The sequence below is a fragment of the Myxocyprinus asiaticus genome, chromosome 8 (assembly GCF_019703515.2).
Source record: "Myxocyprinus asiaticus isolate MX2 ecotype Aquarium Trade chromosome 8, UBuf_Myxa_2, whole genome shotgun sequence".
NCBI classification, from domain to species: Eukaryota; Metazoa; Chordata; class Actinopteri; order Cypriniformes; family Catostomidae; genus Myxocyprinus; species Myxocyprinus asiaticus.
Genome location: NC_059351.1, coordinates 36,571,257 through 36,593,397, shown reverse-complemented (window position 1 = coordinate 36,593,397; position 22,141 = coordinate 36,571,257). Strand labels below are relative to the sequence as shown.

The 22,141-nt window shown below is 35.8% G+C and overlaps 2 protein-coding genes and 1 long non-coding RNA gene across 6 annotated transcripts in view; 2 read left to right on the top strand and 1 right to left on the bottom strand.

Annotated features, from left to right (window-relative positions):
• The first annotated feature begins 788 nt into the window (after window positions 1-788).
• LOC127445105 (uncharacterized) lies at window positions 789-14,821 on the top strand. Of its 2 annotated transcripts, XR_007897930.1 has the most exons (4): window positions 789-1,087; window positions 4,542-4,628; window positions 13,793-13,911; window positions 14,081-14,821. It is a non-coding gene; the product is annotated as an uncharacterized LOC127445105 (long non-coding RNA). The 2 variants fall into 2 exon arrangements; XR_007897931.1 differs by lacking the exon at window positions 4,542-4,628 and having other exon boundaries at window positions 14,081-14,820.
• A 3,089-nt stretch (window positions 14,822-17,910) lies between these two features.
• LOC127444865 (high mobility group protein B2-like) lies at window positions 17,911-20,099 on the top strand. The gene is made up of 5 exons (XM_051704453.1): window positions 17,911-18,065; window positions 18,687-18,845; window positions 19,020-19,168; window positions 19,261-19,435; window positions 19,521-20,099. The coding sequence occupies exons 2-5, from the start codon at window positions 18,699-18,701 to the stop codon at window positions 19,689-19,691; spliced, it is 642 nt and encodes a 213-aa protein (XP_051560413.1). The 5' UTR covers window positions 17,911-18,065; window positions 18,687-18,698; the 3' UTR covers window positions 19,692-20,099.
• A 914-nt stretch (window positions 20,100-21,013) lies between these two features.
• The window catches only part of LOC127444863 (N-acetylgalactosaminyltransferase 7-like), a 51,971-nt gene continuing 50,843 nt past the window's right edge, over window positions 21,014-22,141 (bottom strand). For all 3 annotated transcript variants that reach the window (XM_051704452.1, XM_051704451.1, XM_051704450.1), the window contains exon 12: window positions 21,014-21,960. In XM_051704452.1, coding sequence (XP_051560412.1) covers window positions 21,823-21,960 — 138 coding nt within the window. In that variant the 3' untranslated portion in view covers window positions 21,014-21,822. The remainder of the gene's footprint in view (window positions 21,961-22,141) is intronic.

The following is a 22,141-nucleotide window of genomic DNA, read 5'->3' as shown; positions in this document are numbered from 1 at the left end:
TTGGCAACCAGTTGTTACCTTGATGAGCCATTTACCCGATCTAACCCTTAAAATAGTTTTGGTTTAACCTAATTGCAGGCTGAGTAATGTTGTTCTGTAATGTTAAATATCCTTTTTTTGACTTGACCGGTTAATTTAGATGCTACCACATGCAGCACATTTTTTAGGTTAACATTTTTTTTTTTAATTTTTTGTTTTTTTATGTTTGATTTTTAGTAGCTAGACATAAATAGACTGATTGTGTTTCGCATTAAATGGCATAAAAATGCGACAAATGACGTTACGAAAAAAAAATGTTCTTCTTGACTTTATAATTTATTATTTTCTTTCTTTCTTTTTTTTTTCTTTTGTTAACAGAAAATGTCATCTTAATTTAATACCTTGTTTCATTTATTTGTTATCCAGCAGTAAATTGCTTCACAGCAAGTCTGTTTCTTTGTAAATGCATGATGCAATTATCAATACAATTTTTAAAACAATATTAGAACAACTTGAGAAAAAAGGTCTACATTTTTTATTATTTTTTTAGGACAGATTATCTAACTACTACCAACTAGCCAAACACTGCGTATGTCCGCGTCACTCTATTTTGGTTATAAACTGTTAGCTGTTTTCCCCCCCAAATTATAAAAAAAACAGACAATGGTGCATTCTGGTACATCCTGAGAGACTATTCTGTGTGTTGCTGAATGTTGTGCGGAAGATCAGGCCTGTGCCCGTGATGCTGTCAGTTGTGACAGTTCCCAGATGGAGGCCGCTACTGTATGCGAGATTGAGTTTCTCACAGAAACAACTCCCTCTACTTCCAAACCGTCCTCCAAAAGTTCTTCAGGCACTCTCGCGATCCGACTCCACAAACATCGGTAACGTGGGACGAATGAGCCGAGATCTGAAGGAATAAATGCATGCTTGAGAAGAAGAGATGACTAAGCGACGCATCTGTATGAGGAGCCATTGCAGGATCACGGTAATCTGGTTTAACCTCCAGTGTACCGTGGAAAGTAAATTGTTGGTTTAATAAGAAAGAACTGGCACAAGCCAACTGAAAAAAATTCTTTCGTGATCATTGGAATATCACTGTTGTCAGGTGCGTATATATTTCATGCATGGAGTTTTTAAATCCCTGAAATCTGCCAGTTTATATAAGGAATCGCTATTCTATTATTATTAGCCTATTATTATTTATTATTATTATTACTAATTACTACTACTACTACTACTACTACTACTGTTTTGTTTTTGATTATATAATAGGCCTACTATTTGTAGTCTACTATTTGTACCACTGTGCAAATACTTCTGACGGAGATTATTTCTGAACTTGATTTGAAAGTCCTCGTGCTACATTCAAACCGACTTGTGTCCGTTTGTAATAATGTAAATGAGTGTCTCATTATTTTACGAATAAAAAAATAAATGTACAATTAATTAATGTGAAAAAAAAGAAAAGAAAAAAAACGTAGGTACGTGGACAGATACCAGTGAATGCGCATCAATAAAACGTTTTTATTTATGTAATTACTTTTTGCACGGTGTTTTACATGTTGTAGCTACACCTTTTCGCATACACAAACTTCTTACGCACTGCGCTTGGCTATAGCGTAATGCAACAATGCTTCAATTAAAATAAAAATGCTTTTTATTTTTGTAATTGATAAATACATTCGAATTTGACTGATTTACGCTGTAGTAAGCCTACTACATAAAAACACGTCTAAAAAAGAACATTTTGCCCAACAGAAAGCATTACATACTGCCCAAGACACGCGTGCTAATTAGAACAGCTCATCAATGAGCACAACGACTAATTCACAGACATTTCAGAAAAACCTAAATAAAAGCCTTCAGGTATTGGGCCTGTGGGTGGAAAGACCTCCCAAGTGCTCAGGGCATGCGTGTCATTTCAAGCGAGTCTTCTAACACTCCATTTATCCCTGAGAGCAGGAGGCGACTGCTCTGTTTTGTCGGTGATAAACATTTAAAACCTTTAAACGAGAGCATAAATTCAGTCTGTCAAAGATAACGGAATCGTTCCTGATAGATATTTTAACAGTTGGTAAGATCATCATTTATGTCTTACAAGTATGCAAATATAAGCAATTTTGAAATATGTAAATAAACACGGGCGCAGTGTTCAGAAAAATATGTCCATGCAAAGGAAAATCACCCGGTAGAAAAGGGTCACAATGTACATTACAGTTTCCATTGAGGCACAATGTATCATTTATGTATTAAATATACCGGGTAATTCTAATTAACATCATAATGATATTATTGTGTGGAGCTGCATGTAATTATGTATTGTTCTTGGAATTATTATTGTATAACAGCATGTGATATATCTTAACATGGATACTGTAATGTAAAATGTTACTGTTAAAGATATATTTAAAGTGCATGCTCATTGTGGTTGTGAATTCAATAGCGCTCCAACGGTGAGGATGCATGTTCCCATCTCATGCATGTTCATCTTCTAATTCATACCATTGGTTTTTTGAGGAGCTGGCTCCAACTGATTAAGGGTATGCCTCATATTACCATCTATTAAGCCTAATAGTAATGTTTTGTTGTTGTTGTTGTTGTTGTTGTTGTTGTTTTACTAAACGCCCCGGATTGACATTGCCCAACCCTGACCAGATTCGAGCTTTTTATCCCATTCATTTAAATGGAACCCATGGAAGAGGTGTGTGATAAACTGCAGTGGTAGAGCAATACATCTTCAGTGAATAATAAACCAACACACTCTCACATCGGGTTGAATAAACAGACTTCAGTCATAACAGACACAAACTATTCACAGTATTAACCTTTCAAACAGACTAATTAAACAAGCGCAATACAGGTCTGTTTAAACCATAACTGGAATATAGTCTGCTCTCGCAATGCTATGCTGCATTCAAATTTATACTCAAGTTCTGAATGCAAAACTTTTCTGTTTGTTGGACTACGAAGGACTATTCGTGCCGATGCCAGGCAAATTATGTTATAGCGGATTCATTTACGACGAATCTGTGTAATGCAGGAAAGTTAAGACAAGAAAAGAATTATGTTGAGATATTGCTTGACCACATCAGCCGCTGACCTTTGTTCAGTAGGGGTGTTAGCTATTGCCATTGCAATTAAATTGTAAAGAATAATCGTATAGATTATCAGTGCATTTTATAAAAAGGTGAATGCGATTTTTGATTGTACTACTGGACAGAGCAAAGACATTAATAAATCGCTAATACCTTGAACTTGGGTTGGCAATTTGTGTCCACTTGTTGGAACCAACAGTTCTAAACCTATGGCCTTCATTTCAATCACACCTGAATTCAATTTATTTTTAATTAACTAATTCAAATTTTAGTTATGTAATCAGCTGTTTGTGTTCTTGTTCTCATTAATAAATAATAAACACTGATAAATTAATAATAATAAAAAAACATGTTAACATATCAAGTGTGATAGAAACCAATGTGAACAGGTAATATAATAATAATAATAATAATAATAATAATAATAATAATGCAATAATATATATATATATATATATATATATATATATATATATATATATATATATATATATATATATATATTATTTTTTTTATTATTTATTTATTTTTTGCTATTGTTGTTTTTATTATTATTATGTTAAATACGAGAAAAGCGATAATAGCACATAGGGTGTAAAATTATGCGCTCTCAGCCAAGATCAGTTGAGGTTTCAAAGATATCCTCGAAAATAATGATTTTAGTTGCAGCTTTAGCTGCAGTTAATGTAACCAAATCATCCTGTATAATAATAATAATAATAATAATTATTATTATTATTATTATTATTATTATTATTAAATAAATAAGATAATGAATCGTCTCGCACAAAGTATTAATTTCTGTCCCAAATTCGAAAAACAGCATTTAACCCAACATTTGTCGCATCTAACGGGTAGACATAAGTCAGAAGACACTTACGCAATTGCCCATAGGGAGGGGTCATTGGTTTCGTGGTTTTAACTAGTGGCTGGGCAAAGAATGAAGCGACTTGAAAGAACCCCCTATACTTAAATCACGCCAACGTAGCAATATAGGGACCTTAATATGAAGTATGAAGTCGAATATTTTACTAAATAGAAGCTCAGCATTATGGCTTTGTTTCACAGACTGATGACATTTTGATTAATATAACTGTAAAAAATGTAAATGGGAATGTAAAAAATGTATGAAGAATATCAATTGTTGTTCAAAACATGAATTTGGAAGGTATTAATGTCTAGCCCCCAGTCATTCATGGTTCAGAGGTCAAGCATTATCCCTGCATTTCATCAATTGTGTGATGAAAGGATGACTTCATCTTCATGTTACTTTTTTCTTGCCTTTACTTACAGCGTCACATAAATGTGCCATGGCCAGACTATTACACAAAGCATGTCATTAGACATTGCAGAGTGTGAAAGCATTTATGAATTTCTCAAACAGAAAGAGATGGGTCAAAAACTAAAACTAAAGCATTCTTAATTACCAGTAACCAACTCTCTGACCTATTTGTGTCTCTGCAGTACATATGGCCGGTCAGTTTTCCAATCATGAAAACATCTGTTCCTGTGCTGTGCACACCACAGACCTTGCATATGCAGCAATAGACGGTAAAAATAACCTCATATGGCATGTGATAAAATGCAAAAGTTCAGTGTCTGCTTGTGGCTAATACAGAGAAGTATTAGTTAAGAGTATGGAGCCGGTGTCCCCCTAAAACATGCTACATGGTTTGGGAAAAGTGGCAAAAAAAGAAAAGGAAATTCATTACTGAGGATAAGACAACTTGGCAGAGGAAGAGAGCAAGCTCATGGATCAATAATGAAGAGCAGATCAGGGTGTAACCATGGAAACAGTGATACTATGGCAATCCTAGGTTCTCCTGACACTCAGGGGCCCCTCCGGCAGTACATCCGGGGATAGGTTCCTCTCCCATCCATCATGGGCAGTAATGGAGAGTTTCTGGAGCAGTCTGTGGCTGACTGTGTTAAACCACAGCGATGACAGCTATCTGCTCTCCTGCTCTGAGCTACCCTTCTCTCTCTCTGTACATTTACTTTCACATTTATTTCTCTCTCTCTCTCTCTCTCTCTCTCTCTCTCTCTCTCTCTATCAAATGGCTAAAAGTATTTCATGAGACATTCCAATTTACAAAGGGTGCCCTCTATCTTAAATTGCAAAGCCTTCCCTGCACAGATCACATTGAGCATATGTTTTCAAACTGTACACCCCTTCACTTTCAAAGCTTTGAGACCGTGTCAGTCTCAGATCAGTGTTTCCAGGGCACAAACATAAGTTGTCCAGAGTGTGACACATATGACTCTTGTGAATGATTTATGGCTCTATTGAAAAGGCAGAGGCCTAAAAAGTAGAGGGCTATATAACTATGTTTAATGAACACATCACCATCATACTGGCGCATATTTAATTACATTATATTGAGCCAGTTAGAAAATTGTATATATTTTTTTAAAGGTTAACCTCAACTAGCAGCTAGGGAGATTTATTATTATTATTATTATTATTATTATTATTATTATTATTATTATTATTATTATTATTATTTTGTATAAAAACAAGTTCTTTATTTAATTTTTACAAAGGCAAAGGTAAAACTGTAGGCCTAGTTTTTTCTACATCTTTACAGAGTACATTAGGCTTGGAAAATCAACCTTAATAAACCAGAAAGAGAGCATTTTGTATTCCCAATGAAAAGATTATCTTTTTGGAAACAATCAACATGCTAGAATATCAGTCCGCCATTAATGCGTTTAATTGACGACTTAACTGATGATGTAATAACTAACTTTATTCTACCGAGAGGTGTTAAATGAAAGGACTGGATAAGGATTAAGATGATCGGGACTCGATCAGCCAACAAAGAACACCAAATGACGGCTGACAGCCTATAGCAGTTAGTTTATAATAATAATAATAATAATAATAATAATAATAATAATAATAATAATAATAATGACAATGCAATAATGACAACTTTATAGACAATTTGCTCAAGCACTTATGTTTTGCCATAAAAGAGCAAGTACTCATAATACTGTAAAACACAATTAAAACTGCATTAATGGCATCCACTATAACGTGCTTGTTTGCCGCTTCTGTCATTGCTATTGCCACTCGGGTTCGCGTATTGATTTAGGAAGTGGGTGGCAGATTGATTTGGGACGGAGTGGCCCCATGTTTATTGGTCACACAAGTCCAAAGGTCTGGGAGTATTAGGGCATCTCACGGGTGGCCAGTCCACCGCTTTCATTGCTTGCCGCAGAATGGTTTTGATCATGGTCACAGAAAAGCGCAACACCTTGATTCCGTGATGCTGGTGAGGGTGGTCAGAGTAGCTGGCGCAATTTAAGCACAATGGTGCACAAAATTTCATCTAATATCATTCAAATAATCTCTATGTAATAATGCTTCATGATCATATAAGATTAAGTGCAGAGAAAGTTTTTTCGTGATAACAAAGCAACTTCGTATGCTAGATATATCCTAACGGTATGTGAAAACGACAAAACGGCCTTTTATAATAGAGTGGACATTGCTTCTCCAAGCAACTTTTATTTATTTATTTATTATTATTATTATTATTATTATTATTATTATTATTATTATTAAAAAATATACATCAAATAAAACTGCAAATTAGGCTACATTCACAACGCAGATATTATCTGGATAAAAATGCCACAGTTTAGTGATTATAAAACCAGCGCATTAGCACATACCTTTCTGTGATTACCATTTTTTCAGATTACAATTCGCGGTCACAGGTAGGGAACAGTGTTATAAATTGATGTGTGCCTTACTTTTTTAAGATCATAACTACTCTTAACTTATGTCGTACATTATTCTATTCTCTAAGTACGATGTTACTAAGTACATGTGGAATATGTCAGTTCCAGAGTTGCTGAACTAAGGCTGAAACGTTCCTTTGTCTCATCAGTGAAAATAGTACAGCGTGAAATGGTAAAATGCTGCCAAACATGGGAAATGCATATATTTGAATTTAATTAAAGAAACAGTGATAGAAATAAACGAATACTGATGCTCAGTTTAATGGTTAATTAATGAATATGATCCAAGATAAATGCATTTAATGCGATGACTTTGTAATGATTTAAATGCATTCAGTTAGCCTACTTTTTGAAGTTTCACTTTGTCTATAACTGTGAACGATCCGAGGAAAATCCCTTTAAAGTTGCACGTGAAGGGCTTGGGAGTGTTCCGAATACTGTTTAATATTACTATGTAATTCATTGGGAGAAGAGATTTTTAACGGGAAACTCAAAGTCTAATGTGATTTGAGAACAAAAATGGGGAAAACATATCAATGACTTGCTGTGATTTGCTGACAAAAGGTAAGGCATATCAATGGTTTGCTGCCATGTAGCCTACCTCTCGACTCGTCAACACGTGTTCCCACGCCATCTTTCTCCTCTTTTACAACTTTTTCCTCTCGGACACCACAGAGAATAAGTTTAATTTGATTATTATTATTATTATTATTATTATTATTTTATTTTTTATTTTATATATCTATATATGTATATTATATATATATATATATATATATATATATATATATATATATATATATATATACGTTCTTTATTTATTTGTTGTGCGTTGGAAATATTTCGTTTTCACAAATTAATCAACGTGGAGGCGCAAGCTGCCAGTTTCAGTGGAGACACAGCAGTTACCAACGAAGGCCCGATCACTGGATAAGGCAATCACAAGGATATTACAAGTAGGCTACCATACCTTATGTATTTAATAGGCCTTTTGTTAATAAGTTAATAGAAGTAGCCTAAGTTGTCACACGGGTAAGTTGTCACACATTTCATTCCTCCATGAGCTGCTATCTAAAAAATCAAATAGCTACATAGTGTGACAACCTGTTCTATGGTTAACTTCCTGTTCACATGTGGTCAAAGTCACTCTATTCTGAGGTGAGCACAATTTTCTTATTTTTCACCTTCAAAAGTAAAAAAAAAAAAAAAAAATGACACTACATTTTATGGAATAAAACTTTGTTAGATATGAATGTTCAAAATTATACTGTACTGAGCAGAGGACAATTAAAGTGTCTTTTGATACTTTATCTGCAGTCCTATGTTGAGCTAACTTTGAGATTTAGCTAACATTAGCACACATGTCAGTTTGGGGCAAGTTGTCTCAATGACTTTGGGGCAAGTTGTCACAATTGCGCACACTGTATTTAACTCTCTACAATTCTGTACTGAAATAAGATATGAAGATGTAATGAACACAACACATGTACCCAAGACCTCTTTCTTTCATTTGCTATCACATTTATACCATTGTGATGTACTGTGCCCAGTCAATGTAAGAAAGAGTTAAAAGTATGACAACATACCCCGCTCTCCCTTAATAACAATGTATATTCAATAAACTGCAAGCAACGCAACGTAAACTGTATATGTTATTGAGCTAATAGGTCTACCTATTTTGCGTTGGCACTGCAGGTGGCATGAGTCTTAATGTTGTCTTCCTTTGGTGTAGAAAAGCAGCTCATTCTTAAGACATTGCCACAACAGCAGTGATTAATCATGTGTGATAGTGAACTCTGAAATTATGATAATGGTAACACGTTTTATTTTTTCACGTTGGAACGATACTTTTCACCTATTGCTTAAAATGGTCTTGGTTTAACTAGTTACAGTCTGCAGCGGGAGTAAAAGTTATTTGCAACATATAATATTGTGCCCATGAATATAAATAGACTTACTGTTTCACTGGGTATCTGTTTAGAACAACAAGAAAAAGTGTGCGCTTACTGAAGTAGAAGTGGAGAAACTGAGTCTTTTTTTTTTTTTTTTTTTCCAGCCGTTGGTTATCCCGATCTGCGAGAAAGACTTGGCGAGACAGAACATCACTTACGACTTCGAAGGCTAATAGCGCCACCTTATGATAGTTACGTGCTATAGTAAAAAAAAAAAAAAAAAAATCGTTGACAAAAACAGATGATGGGTTTATTTTTCCAAAGCACTATAGTACAACGTCGGAAGAAATCAGAGAACAAATAATAATAAAAAAAAATTAAAAAAAATTAAAAACAAGAGAAAAAAACAAACATATTAGTCTAACTTTGATTATAATCAAAGTTATATTATAAATAATATAACTTTCATTCTAATACTGCAAACTCAATGTAGGCTACACTGCATTCGAGAATAAAAAGTGCTGGCTAAATAATTGGCTTCTCCATATGTGCAGCTTATATTTAATAGCCTATTAAGATAATATCAAACGATGTTTGACAGTGAGTGAAGTACGATCTAAAGGTTGGGTTTGCCGAAGCACTAAATTGATCCTTAGTAGCACTTAAGTAGTACTTAATCTCTAAAAGCAGGCAGCGGGGCAGCGGTAGCTCAGCGGCTAAGGCTCTGGGTTACTGATCAGAAGGTCGGGGGTTCAAGCCCCAGCACCGCCAAGCTGCCACTGTTGGGCCCTTGAGCAAGGCCCTTGACCCTATCTGCTTCAGGGGCGCCATATCATGGCTGACCCTGCACTCTGACCCCAGCCTAGCTGGGATATGTGAAAAAAGAAGAATTTCACTGTATATGTGCAAATGTATAATGTGATAAATAAAGAAAATTATTAATTAATTAATTATTAATTATTAAAAGCGCGTTTCCCAAAAGCATCGTTATCTAAGTAGTTCGTAAAAACGTTCGTAAATTAACGAAAGCTTTGAACCACACTTAAGTCCATTAAGTGCAACTTAATCATATCTTTCTGGCATCTTTCAGTTTATCAAAGACAATGGGACATTTAATCGATTGTATTAATATATTTTGATCATTGGAAAGCCATTGTAAATTATTTCAGAGGATTAATTAGATTCCGCAGTCTGCGCATGCGACGTGATAGGTCTAAGTTTACATGACACATAATACAGTATAACGTTATATTAGACTTCTTTGATAAGCATAATTGTAATGGCAATAGAAAGCCGATATGTTTTTTATAAAATAGATTATTTAAGAAGACATATGTGAGTAATGTAACAGAGGAGATTAGAGCGAGAGTGTGCAATGAGTGCGTCACTTTCATTCATCTCTATGACTGAGTATCAATACATCCGAAACTCCGTCTTACTAAAGCCATAATTATTTCTTTAATTCAATTATTTAATAGTTAGATAATAAACATTGGCGCCTCGACAAGGTTACAGACAACTTTCATGTTTGTCAGTATTTCCACCTTATTTTCATTTTGAGAAGACAAACACCTGGACATATACCTGGCCAAAGTGATCAGCACCTTTGGACTGGACAGCTCCCATAATGAAGCACTTAAGTTCAACTTATAACGAGCGATCTAGGTGCTGGTTTGGAAAACAGGCGTTACTCCATCGTAAAATAACGAGCGACGTAAGATGATCCTTAAAGCTTAAGTTGCAACGTTATCTGGAAACCCAGCCTAAATGTGATGTTTTTATTAATATATGATAATCTGATGAACAGATAGGCTTTTTCCTGTGGGAAGTCTAGAAGTCAAATGTGAGAACTCACAATCTTCACAGTCCTTGTGCATTCCATGATTGAATTAAAAAATAATATATAACATATAGCCTAAAGAAAATTAAACGGCTATAATAAAAGCAGCTCTACATTCTTGGAATACTGGAATTTAACGAATTACAATTCAGTTGTTTTGCCGATTTATGTGCAAAGTTCTAAATATGGGGTGCATAATGAAATCAAAACGTCCTTTGTGTGCGCAACGATAATATAATATAATATAATATCTATATCTATATATATCTATATATAAACAATTTTAAAGGATCGTTATTGCATAACATTGCCAAAGGAGTGGAGAAGAGGCACTTGATACTTTACAGAACAATTTTGGGAGGGCAATGAGTGCAGCTGTGACATGGTCTGTTTCTGCAACTTTAGCGCTATTTTGAGTCTTAAGTGTAGGCTTCTAAATGTATAGAAACTTCTTTAGTGCTAATAATTGCACTGTTCAGAAAGCCTATGTCAAATGTCAAATGCCATTTCCTACTACACATTTTCAGAAGACAGCAACCAACAAATTTGTATTTCATAACAAAATAAAGCTGTTTCATTTACAAATTGTTAATCATTAGTAGGATATCCCGTAATGAATAGCCTACTTAATAAATACGTGTGTACTGGAAACACTGTGCTTTTTCTCTCTAGAGGAAACGGAAACTATTCCTCATCTGTTTTACTTGTTTTATTACTACTTTTGTTCCCATATTGGAGCTTCTGTACTTCTTGCATTTTACCACATTGTTAATTTTTCTGTCACTATGATTATTTTCCAAAATTACGAATCTGGTAATTATGGGTTAGATAATGTGTTAGCCTACATTTTATTTTTATGATAGGTAAATAAATATGCATATTCATAAGGAAAGGTATCTTAAATTCAAATCTATTCCTAACATTCTTGCAATTGTTTGTTGTCTTCACTTCGGAAAAACTGAGGAAAGAGAACATCCATTAGTTTAATTAATTTTAGATACATTTTACTTTTATTTAATTTATTTGTTATTGTATGTTTCATCCTTGCATGTTTGTGTATTGTTATATCCTGTTGTTAAATTAAGCAATAAAATATTTTTATTTTTTTAACCTAGCGACCTGCTGTGCAAGGTAATTACACGAGGAAACCGCTAGAGAGCAGTGGTTAGAGGTTTGGTAGTGAGGGTTTGGTATTAGCAACATTAACTAATTAATATTCAGAAGCCAGGCCTTCATCACTGGAAGGCTACTAAGCAATGTCATCATTGCCTAATTAACATTCATGAGCTTATCCCTCGCCATAGTAGGAAAGGAACCAGCCAAATTCGCAATAGCATACTACCATTTACTTACTATTTCTGCCGAACTCGCAAGAGGGCGCCACATTTCCCGCCAAGTAAAATGAACGGGCGCGTTAGGTTTGGTCATGGCGATCGCTGAACTTAAGCCACCTATTTATACAGATGGTCAGCATGGCCTGTTTCTGTTTGTCTGTGTCGCCAGCGTGGTTGACTTATTAGTTCAGACTTTAGCCTAAGATGACTGGACTTTTGTTTTTATTTATTTATTTATTAAATGGAAGGTGTGTACAATTGTAAATAATCTGAAGAAAAAATATATATTTTTAAGAAATTTGTAAAAAAAAAAAAAAAAAAAAAGATTACGTTATTTTTTGGTTTTAAATGTGTTTCGGGTCAAAGATCTTTATAATCCTTTGCAAAAACAAAAAAAAAAAAAAATATATATATATATATATATATATATATATATATATATATATATATATATATATATATATATATATATATATAAATATAAAAAAAAACCCTTCTTAAGCTTTTTCGCGGAGTGAGAAAGCCTACATAAATAAATAATTTAATGGAAATCAGTGATAGGAAGATAGGCTATAAAGCAAGGCAATTCAGTGGCATAAACTTTATGAAGAATAATAAGACTTTTATCCCTCTTTTATCAGTGCGACAATATGGAATTATCCAGTTTAATGTTAGTGTTTTACCCCAAATAGTGTTTTGACTATTGGTTTATTTCCCGAAAAATATTTATAGAGAAAACGGTATTGTAAAGGACCAACCCGTTTAGCTAAAAAGACAACACCAAGGGTGCCAGGCACTGTTTTCAACACAGGCTCCGTTAGGGGGCAGTATTTGAAACAATTTAAGTTCATTTAAGTTAACGTTGTCGTTTTATTATTTTGAAAAAGTAGTGAAATAAAAAAGTCAAGGTTGTTGTTGTGTTAATTATTTACATTAACATAACTTTTTATTGTTTTAATGTTTTTGTAGTTATGCATGTGTCTATGTAATGTCTTGATTCTTCACTTGAATGAAGGACCGTGCCTGCATATTCAAAACAGGACATCGCAGGCATCACAAGATTCACAAGCTGTCAGAATGTGCACTTCTCACCATGATGTAGGGGTCTACAGCTTGAGTCTTAAGAGATGCTTAGGTAGCTAATAAGGAAATAAGAATAGTTATAAATTAGGTAAATGAGCTTTGCAATCCATGTCCTGGATTTGCATCATTGCAACAACATTTTGAATGAACAAATATTTAATCTTGCAAAGAGGCACTGCTACTGAGTTTGCTGTTCAGTCATCCTGAACTAATTATAGCACTCATCACATTTCCCTCCATTGCTAACCGATAAGAGTATCACTTTTGGTTTGTATCAGCGTGTCTGCTCTGCAAGATCTTGAGGAGTACTCATAGTGCTGCACCACACATTAACAGGATGTGCTTCATGTAGAAATCTGAAAGGAAGAGCATGGTACAAAAGCCTAAAAGAAAGAATGTGGGACATATTAGACCTGTAAATTTTTTAAAAACCTGCTCTTTTTTTAGACAATTATCTGGTTGGTAATACTTTGAATGTCTGAAGGATGGCACAATTTCTAAGTTAAATGCTACATGAGGGTCAAGACAAGTCTAAACAGAAGAGGAACAGAACAAAGTGAATTATTTTATTTATTTATTTTTAGCCAATTTGGATAATTATTTTATGCTGAATAACGCAACAGACCGATGTTTTGCCAGTTTATTTAGCCAGGTGCTGTGTTGTTAAATGTCATCCCCTGACAATTATTTTTAAATCATTACGGTTATAATGCTCACATTTTTCTATTGTGCCATTCATATCAAGCTCAATCATTTCAATTACACGGAAGCATCTATTTTCCCATTAAATATGTTGTGTTCTCTTTGTTGTTCTAGTTTCTAAACAAGATTAGGGAAACTCAAGAACAACCATCAATACTTCACTCCTGATTATAAAGAAAGAAAGAAAGATAGAAAAACTTAAACAGCTTGCCGACATCTGTAAAGTATTAAAGGTATGAATTATCACAAAGTAAGTTGGTATGTCTTATTCTCTAGACCAGGTGTTTTCAAACTGGGGTCCAGAGACCTCCAGGAGGGTGCTTGGGGGTCCAAGGAACATTTGAAAGAAAATAAGAGATTTCACAAAATGTATTTTTATTTATTTTTTATTTTATTTTTTAGACATCACTTCAGTCTATTACGATGGACTTCAGGGGATGAACAGATGCCAACTCCAACCATAAACATTGGATACTTCATATGCCACTGACTGAACCTTGGACTTAGGATAGGCCTCACTGAATTGGCCTGCTGGTTGAACTGCGATGCACCTCATCACCTTGGTCTAATGATGGATACCTCCTTATAATAGAATACATAGACTTTCAATTATTTGCCAACAAAAGCCTTCATTGGCCAACTATCAAAGGACAATGCATCAATGTGAACTTCTGCAGTTAATCCAGGCTGAACTTCATAGACATTAGTCATTAATCTTACTGTTCATACAGAATCTTTGTATAAACACTGGCCCTTAACACTTAGTTTACTATTTTTAAACCATGACCTGCACTGTACATTAATAACTAATACTGGGATTATATTCATGCTGGCTAGCCAGAGGGGAACTGGCCCCCACAGTAAGCCTGGTTTCTCCCAAGGTTATTTTTCTTCATTAACCAGCATCATGGAGTTTTGTGTTCCTTGCCACAGTCGCCTTCAGCTTGCTCACAGTGGTTCTAAATACAGTTATTATATAATTATTTATTTTTATACACAATTTACAATCACATTTAATCAAACTACACAATGATGCCTCTAAGACTTTATAGATATTACTGTTTTCATTTTCTGTTAATTATTTTTTTGTAAAGCTGCTTTGAAACTATGTGTGTTGTGAAAAGTTCTATACAAAAAAAAAAAAAAAATAAAATAAATGACGAATTTAGGTCTGTTAAATTTAACTTAAAATATTACTCAAATTTGTTAGATTTTTACACAGTTTTCAAATATAAAGCTTTTTTAACACAGTGTTCTCAATTAAATATTAGCTAACCATTTCATTTTTCTTTCTAAACACCATTTCCAAATCATGGTCTAATGATGCACTGTCAATTTAATACAAAATAACTATTTTCCAGATTTTCCACGTTTTGGCTTTAGTACAATGACAATACAAAATCCACGCTTACTATTATTCTGACACATGAAATGGCTCTTTATACACGAAAATGTATATGAAATTATATTTTAGGAAGAGGATCCCTGCAAAGGGATCATCTTATTTAGGGGTACTTAGCATCAAAATGTATGAAACCCCCTGCTCTAGACTGGCCTACTCTTCTTTGACCACAATTCAGACACTGAGTCTACTCCCCCAGTCGTGCCTTTTGTGCTCAAACATATTGCGTTCAGGGCACTTAAAGAACCATTTGACCAATTCTACAGAATTGTTTATCACCTCTGATTGTCTATGCTATTGTCCTTCCCTATTAAAATCCAATGGCAAAATGTGGAGCATGGGGATACAGGAGAATGGGAGGTGTTGTTATCTTCAAATAGAGACTGGTAACAGTGTAATGCTAATTTGTGCTAATGTTCTCATTTAGTCATCCATTTTACATCTAAATGACATATTGTTTGCACCAATTATATATATATATATATACACACACACATACACACACACACTGTTACACTGTTGCCTGTTACACTTATATTTGTGAATCAAGGCCACGGAACAAGAGTATCAAAACAATCCATAAATACAAAAAAACATTCATGGACATCCTTGAGGCAGAATACCAATGGTAAAGGTCTCAGTATTTGTGTGCACATTTGAGGACTGTAAGGTTAGCTTATATTTGCGCATTCTGATGCGTGCATTTGTGAATTGAGCCGATGTGCAGATCTGTTGCGTGCACTTGTGGATTGTCTTGTGCGTGTGCTTATCTGTTGTGTGTATATGTGGATTTCTGTGTGTGTGGATCTGTTGCGTGCATTTGTGGATTGAGCAGATACGTGGATCTGTTACTTGTATTTGTGGATTGTTGTGTGTGTATGGATACATGGAGTGCATTTGTGGATTGCCTTGTGCATGTGTGGATCTGCTGTGTGCATTTGTGGATTGCCTTGGGCGTGTGAGGATCTGTTGCGTGCATTTGTGGATTGCCTTGTGCTTGTGTGGATCTGTTGTGTGCATTTGTGGATTGCATTGTGCTTGTGTGGATCTGTTGCGTGCATTTGTGGATTGCCTTGTGCGTGTGAGGATCTGATGTGTGCATATGTGGATTGCCATGTGCTTGTGTGGATCTGTTGCGTGTATTTGTGGATTGCCTTGTGCGTGTGAGGATCTGTTGCGTGCATTTGTGGATTGCCTTGTGCGTGTGAGGATCTGTTGCGTGCATTTGTGGATTGCCTTGTGCTTGTGTGGACCTGTTGCATGCATTTGTGGATTGCCTTGTGCTTGTGTGGATCTGTTGCATGTATTTGTGGATTGCCTTGTGCGTGTGAGGATCTGTTGCATGCATTTGTGGATTGCCTTGTGCTTGTGTGGATCTGTTGTGTGCATTTGTGGATTGCATTGTGCTTGTGTGGATCTGTTGCATGCATTTGTGGATTGCCTTGTGTGCATTTGTGGATTGCCTTGTGCTTGTGTGGACCTGTTGCATGCATTTGTGGATTGCCTTGTGCGTGTGAGGATCTGATGTGTGCATATGTGGATTGCCTTGTGCTTGTGTGGATCTGTTGCATGTATTTATGGATTGCCTTGTGCGTGTGAGGATCTGTTGCGTGCATTTGTGGATTGCATTGTGCTTGTGTGGATCTGTTGCATGCATTTGTGGATTGCCTTGTGCGTGTGAGGATCTGTTGCGTGCATTTGTGGATTGCCTTGTGCGTGTGAGGATCTGTTGCGTGCATTTGTGGATTGCCTTGTGCGTGTGAGGATCTGTTGCATGCATTTGTGGATTGCCTTGTGCTTGTGTGGATCTGTTGTGTGCATTTGTGGATTGCATTGTGCTTGTGTGGATCTGTTGCATGCATTTGTGGATTGTCGTGTGCGTGTGTGGATCTGTTGCGTGCATTTGTGGATTGCCTTGTGCGTGTGAGGATCTGTTGCGTGCATTTGTGGATTGCCTTGTGCTTGTGTGGATCTGTTGTGTGCATTTGTGGATTGCATTGTGCTTGTGTGGATCTGTTGCATGCATTTGTGGATTGCCTTGTGCGTGTGAGGATCTGTTGCGTGCATTTGTGGATTGCCTTGTGCTTGTGTGGATCTGTTGTGTGCATTTGTGGATTGCATTGTGCTTGTGTGGATCTGTTGCATGCATTTGTGGATTGTCGTGTGCGTGTGTGGATCTGTTGCGTGTAATTGTGAGATGTTTTGATACTGTTTTTTTTCTCCATAGATTTTATGTTATTAAAATCTAAAACTAAAATGTATTGGTATACACTTAGAAATCAGTTTGACTGTTGTTATGTAAAGTGACTTAAGTGACATAATAGGTAAAAAGCAGGGGAATTTAAAAAAAAGAAAAACATGAAAAAAATTGTTGTGTTGTGTTTTTATATTAAGACTCAAAATATGAGGCGATTGCATCATGGCTATCCGCTTCGCTTCCATAAATGCGTACCATCTCTAAAAATCGCATCGGCCGTCAGCTTTTGTCCCACTGTAATATAGGTTGTTGCGACATTATTTCTGCCCCCTTAAACTTTAATACCTTCAAATTCTCTCTCTCTCTCCCTCTCTCTTTTCTGGATGGAGAGCATCACTAAGACAAACTGTGCCTTATTTCTCTGTGACATCGCCATATGTGTCTCAGAGCTATTTCAATATGAAAATAAAACCGACATATTTTCGTTGATTCAAAAGACTTACCGCTCACTATTTTAAATCCCCCTTGCAACCAATAGCTGGCGAGATCAGTGGCGTCGTCATCTGGATCTCATGTCCTCGAAGAAACACAACAGTTGTCAAGAACAGCCAATAGGAATTGGATACCGCATCAAGATAGTTGTTGGTTCAAATTTGAATGTGTCCTAACCAATCAGATGTGCGCTCTGAGGGTGGAGTCTATGGGCATTTAATCAAGTTTGTGCGCCCTGAAACACAGACAAGCAGTTTACAGCGAGATCACGTACATTCTGTCGAGGTTGATTTCAGGTAAGCGTGTTTTAACGTATTCGTTGTTGTTTGGGAAGACTTTAGCCAGTATGAATAAAAAGTTGATATGCTTTAATCGTTACGTTAATCAAGACTTTAAGATATTCTTAACTTTTATAATCTTGCGGAAAATAGTGTTCAAGGAAATGCTATTTAAAAATGTTTTTAACAGTTTCCCCAACTCTTAAGAATCTTTTTCTGACATACTTTTATTATTTGTTTTTGCCAGCTTAGTGATCTTGTTAAGCGTGTAAGCAGCCATGACTGGCTGTTGGGTTTATTTCGCAATGCAATGCGTGTTGAAGAGGCTAAACAACTGAAGGAAGAAGGGAAAAAAAAAAAAAAAGTTCCGTAACTTCGTTGGAATATTTTCTACATGACTAAGACTTAAATAATTTCTACTCGACAGAAGTAGAACATATTTCCTGCAGTTTAGGCGGGAAAACAAAATGGAGGGACGCTTATTGTTCTAGTGATCTGGTAGAAAGGAAGCAGGAACTTGATCGGATTAACACGCGTTTAGTGAGCCATCATTTCTGCATTGTTTACTAGCGCGCGCGCGCACAGTGGAATATAGTGCAAATTGTTTATTTTTACTTTTGTGTGTTATATCACTTGTAGGGTGTTGCAGCCATGGGTAAAGATCCTAATAAGCCCAGAGGGAAGACGTCCTCTTATGCTTTCTTCGTGCAAACCTGCCGGGAGGAACATAAAAAGAAAAATCCAGGGACTTCGGTGAACTTCTCCGAGTTTTCCAAGAAGTGCTCTGAAAGATGGAAGGTGAGTTGAGGTCTGTACTGTTTTTCCGGGGGTTAGTAGTTGTTGTTAGGGAGGGGGTGGGGCAGAATTACCCTCTGCATCTGTTCCTCAAGTGACTGAGGCAAATGTGGGCGGGAGGATAAAGAGCCACACGCTGGTCCTGGCAGCATCTAATCATAGTCTTATGTTTTTCAGACCATGTCCTCTAAAGAGAAAGGTAAGTTTGAGGAAATGGCCAAAAACGACAAGGTCCGCTATGACCGGGAGATGAAAACCTACGTACCTCCTAAAGGTGCAAAGGGAGCGAAAAAGAAGAAAGACCCGAATGCTCCCAAGAGACCACCGTAAGCAGCACACAATATACCCCACTTTTAGTAGTTGCTTGTTAATCTGGTGTTTTGTCATAGTTAATAGTTTCTTTTTTTTATTGCATCAGATCTGCTTTCTTCGTGTTCTGCTCTGATCATCGCCCAAAGGTGAAGAATGACAACCCTGGCATTTCTATTGGTGACATCGCAAAAAAACTTGGGGAGATGTGGTCTAAGCTTTCACCAAAGGAAAAGTCTCCGTATGAGCAGAAGGCCATGAAGCTCAAGGAGAAGTATGAAAAGGTAATGGCTGACCTTATCCTAATTTTCAGTTTTTGATGGCTTTTGCTGTTGTTGGGTTTTTGCTTAGCAAGTGTTTGTGTACCAGGATGTTGCTGCATATCGTGCCAAAGGAGGAAATGCAGATGGTGGCAAAAAGGGTGGACCAGGCCGGTCGGCAGGAAAGAAGGCAGTGGCTATGGATGATGATGATGATGACGACGATGATGATGTAGAGGATGAGGAGGAAGATGAGGAAGACGATGAGGATGACGATTAAACTATCAGGAAAGCTTGAGCTGAGTTATTTCCAAAACAATGAATGCTTTTTTTGCATTTAAATGTTTTGAAACATGTACAGAAATGTGTGTAATTGAATACATATTGAGGTCATGTGCTGTTTTGTAAAAGCAATTTTTTTTTTTTTTTTTAAAGCACTGCTTTTTGTCTGATAGCTGTGGTTGCTTTTGGTTTATCATTCCCTGTTTGATGTTTCTACTGCTGTTTTATGAAATGAACAATTTAACTTATGTAGTGTCTCAATTTTTAAACGAGGAGCTTTAAAAGTTTTGTAGACTGAAGATTTTGTTTATGTAATTTTTGTATATTATGACCAATTCCCCTTTTCATTGAGTGCAATTTTGACTTCATTTGAAATTATTAAAAGAATTTTGCAGAATCCGTTCCATATTGTGTCAGACAGCATAGTTATTAAGTATCAGTTTTTTTGAGATGTGCAAACTCAATAACTTAATCATGGTGTTGGCATGCTATACTGGCTTACATGGTACGAAGCTTACCTCAAACTCAAGATGACCGTTTAAAAAAAGTATGACGTTAATGGCTTAGCAAGTAGGTTAACATGCTAAAAGTAATTAATGTTTGTATATTATGAGACCTATGCTCCAAAAACTTAAACCAATCTGCTTTTGTACCATGAAACTAGGTTCTCCTGACTTAGCCACAATATAAGAGATGGTCAAAAACTATGGAGTAAAAGTTGAGAAATTTATACCAAGGTACTATTTAGCACTGGGTTGATGAGCTCTTGCAGCAATAATCTTTTAATCTTTTCTCTTGAGTGAAGAAACATAAATGCACAAGTAACTTCACCTGGGGCAAGATTTAGTATTAAATGCACTAATGATATTCCGTTATTTTGAACTGGCATTTTTTTTTTTTATTTATTTTTTTTTTTTCAGGTGTCATGATGCCTCATGCAACCGCAGGACATAAGGTAGTCCTGCATATAGGTTGTGCCCTGTGTACTTGCACTAAATCACATTTACAATAAATTGTAAAACAGACCTTTGCTCACGTAGCATCAACTCCCCTTTCACTTAAGTACTTGCAAAATTATCTGTACTTATATTCTTATTATTTGATTGCGTGTGCATCTTCAAATGAAGAAAAAAATGTAACGAAGCCAAACTTTAGTAGAATGTTTGTAACCGTTTGTTTCCATGAGGCAGGGAGCAAGAATTGCAAACTTAAAGAATCCCTATGTTATTTTAAAAGGTCTGCATGTCAGTAAATATCAAGTGCTTCAACCTGCCATAGGCTGATATTTACAATCCAGTAAAACTGAATAATACAGCAACGAATAGTAAAAATGTTACATTTACTTTCTTGAGAAAACATCCGTTATAAGTTAGATATTTACACCTTCATTGGGAAGCCCACAGTATTTCAAAATTTAGAAATATTTACATTGTACAAAAAAAAATATACACAATGCAATTCTTTTAAGACATAATTTTGCTCCACTTGCTCAAGCAGATTTTTTTGGCCATGGATGGTAACATTTGTCCATTAATTATAGCAAATCAATCCTTGATTTTCACAAACAAGTCAACATCCATTCCCCCCAACCAAGCAGACATCTATGCAGTAGACAAAAATAAATGTATATCATGTTTTCCTTTTGGCTCCACTCCCATGCTTTACCCCATAGAACATGGCAAGAAAATATGCCACTTGTGCCAAAGACCAAAATTTTTCAAGTGGCAGGATGTCCTCTCACACATAATGAAGGTCCAGTGTTTAAAAAAAAAAAAATTGCATTCTAGTATTTGCCGGACAACCTGTACTTTATACTGGAGCAGCAACAAAAGACCAAGTGGTTTTAGATCATTCATATTTGCACGTTCATCTTTGAAATAGGAAAAACATTCTGTTAGGTACAGTAGATCCCTCCAATCCACAGATTCCAAAGAAAACCCATGCAATGGGGATAAACCGATGTAAACATTGTCTTCAATGGAGAATAAAAAAGTTAATTATCAGAGTTATTCTGATGATGACTAAAACTGCATGTGCCTCCATTAGTCATATGTATACTGGTAAAACCTGTTGCTGTAGACAAGTCAGTGTTTATTCCTTGAAGCACAGTTGAGAGTAAAGCCTGGTTCTCAAACAGCCACAATATTGTTCATCTCCCACTTCTGGGAGCTCTTGCCATTGTCACAGTCAGCGATATAAACCTTGTGCAAGACATCGGAGCGATCCATGCATTTCCCTGTAGGAATGTGTGTAAATCGATGTAGATCCTAGAAGAAATAGGAGGAATTGAAAAATGTTCACTGAAGAATGGTAAACGCAAGGTAAAAATAAGTGATTTGATTAAACTGATGATTACTGACTGACTGATGTTTTGTGGAACACTAGCAAAATGAAAATGACTGATTTGTGGTAAAATTGTTGGGGCGATATACGATATATTACACCAAG

Coding starts and splice junctions, on each gene's coding strand:
- LOC127444865 (XM_051704453.1), top strand. CDS start 18,699: ATGGGTAAAGATCCTAATAAGCCCAGAGGGAAGACGTCCTCTTATGCT. Junction 18,846..19,019: donor AGTGCTCTGAAAGATGGAAG/GTGAGTTGAGGT, acceptor TATGTTTTTCAG/ACCATGTCCTCTAAAGAGAA. Junction 19,169..19,260: donor AATGCTCCCAAGAGACCACC/GTAAGCAGCACA, acceptor TTATTGCATCAG/ATCTGCTTTCTTCGTGTTCT.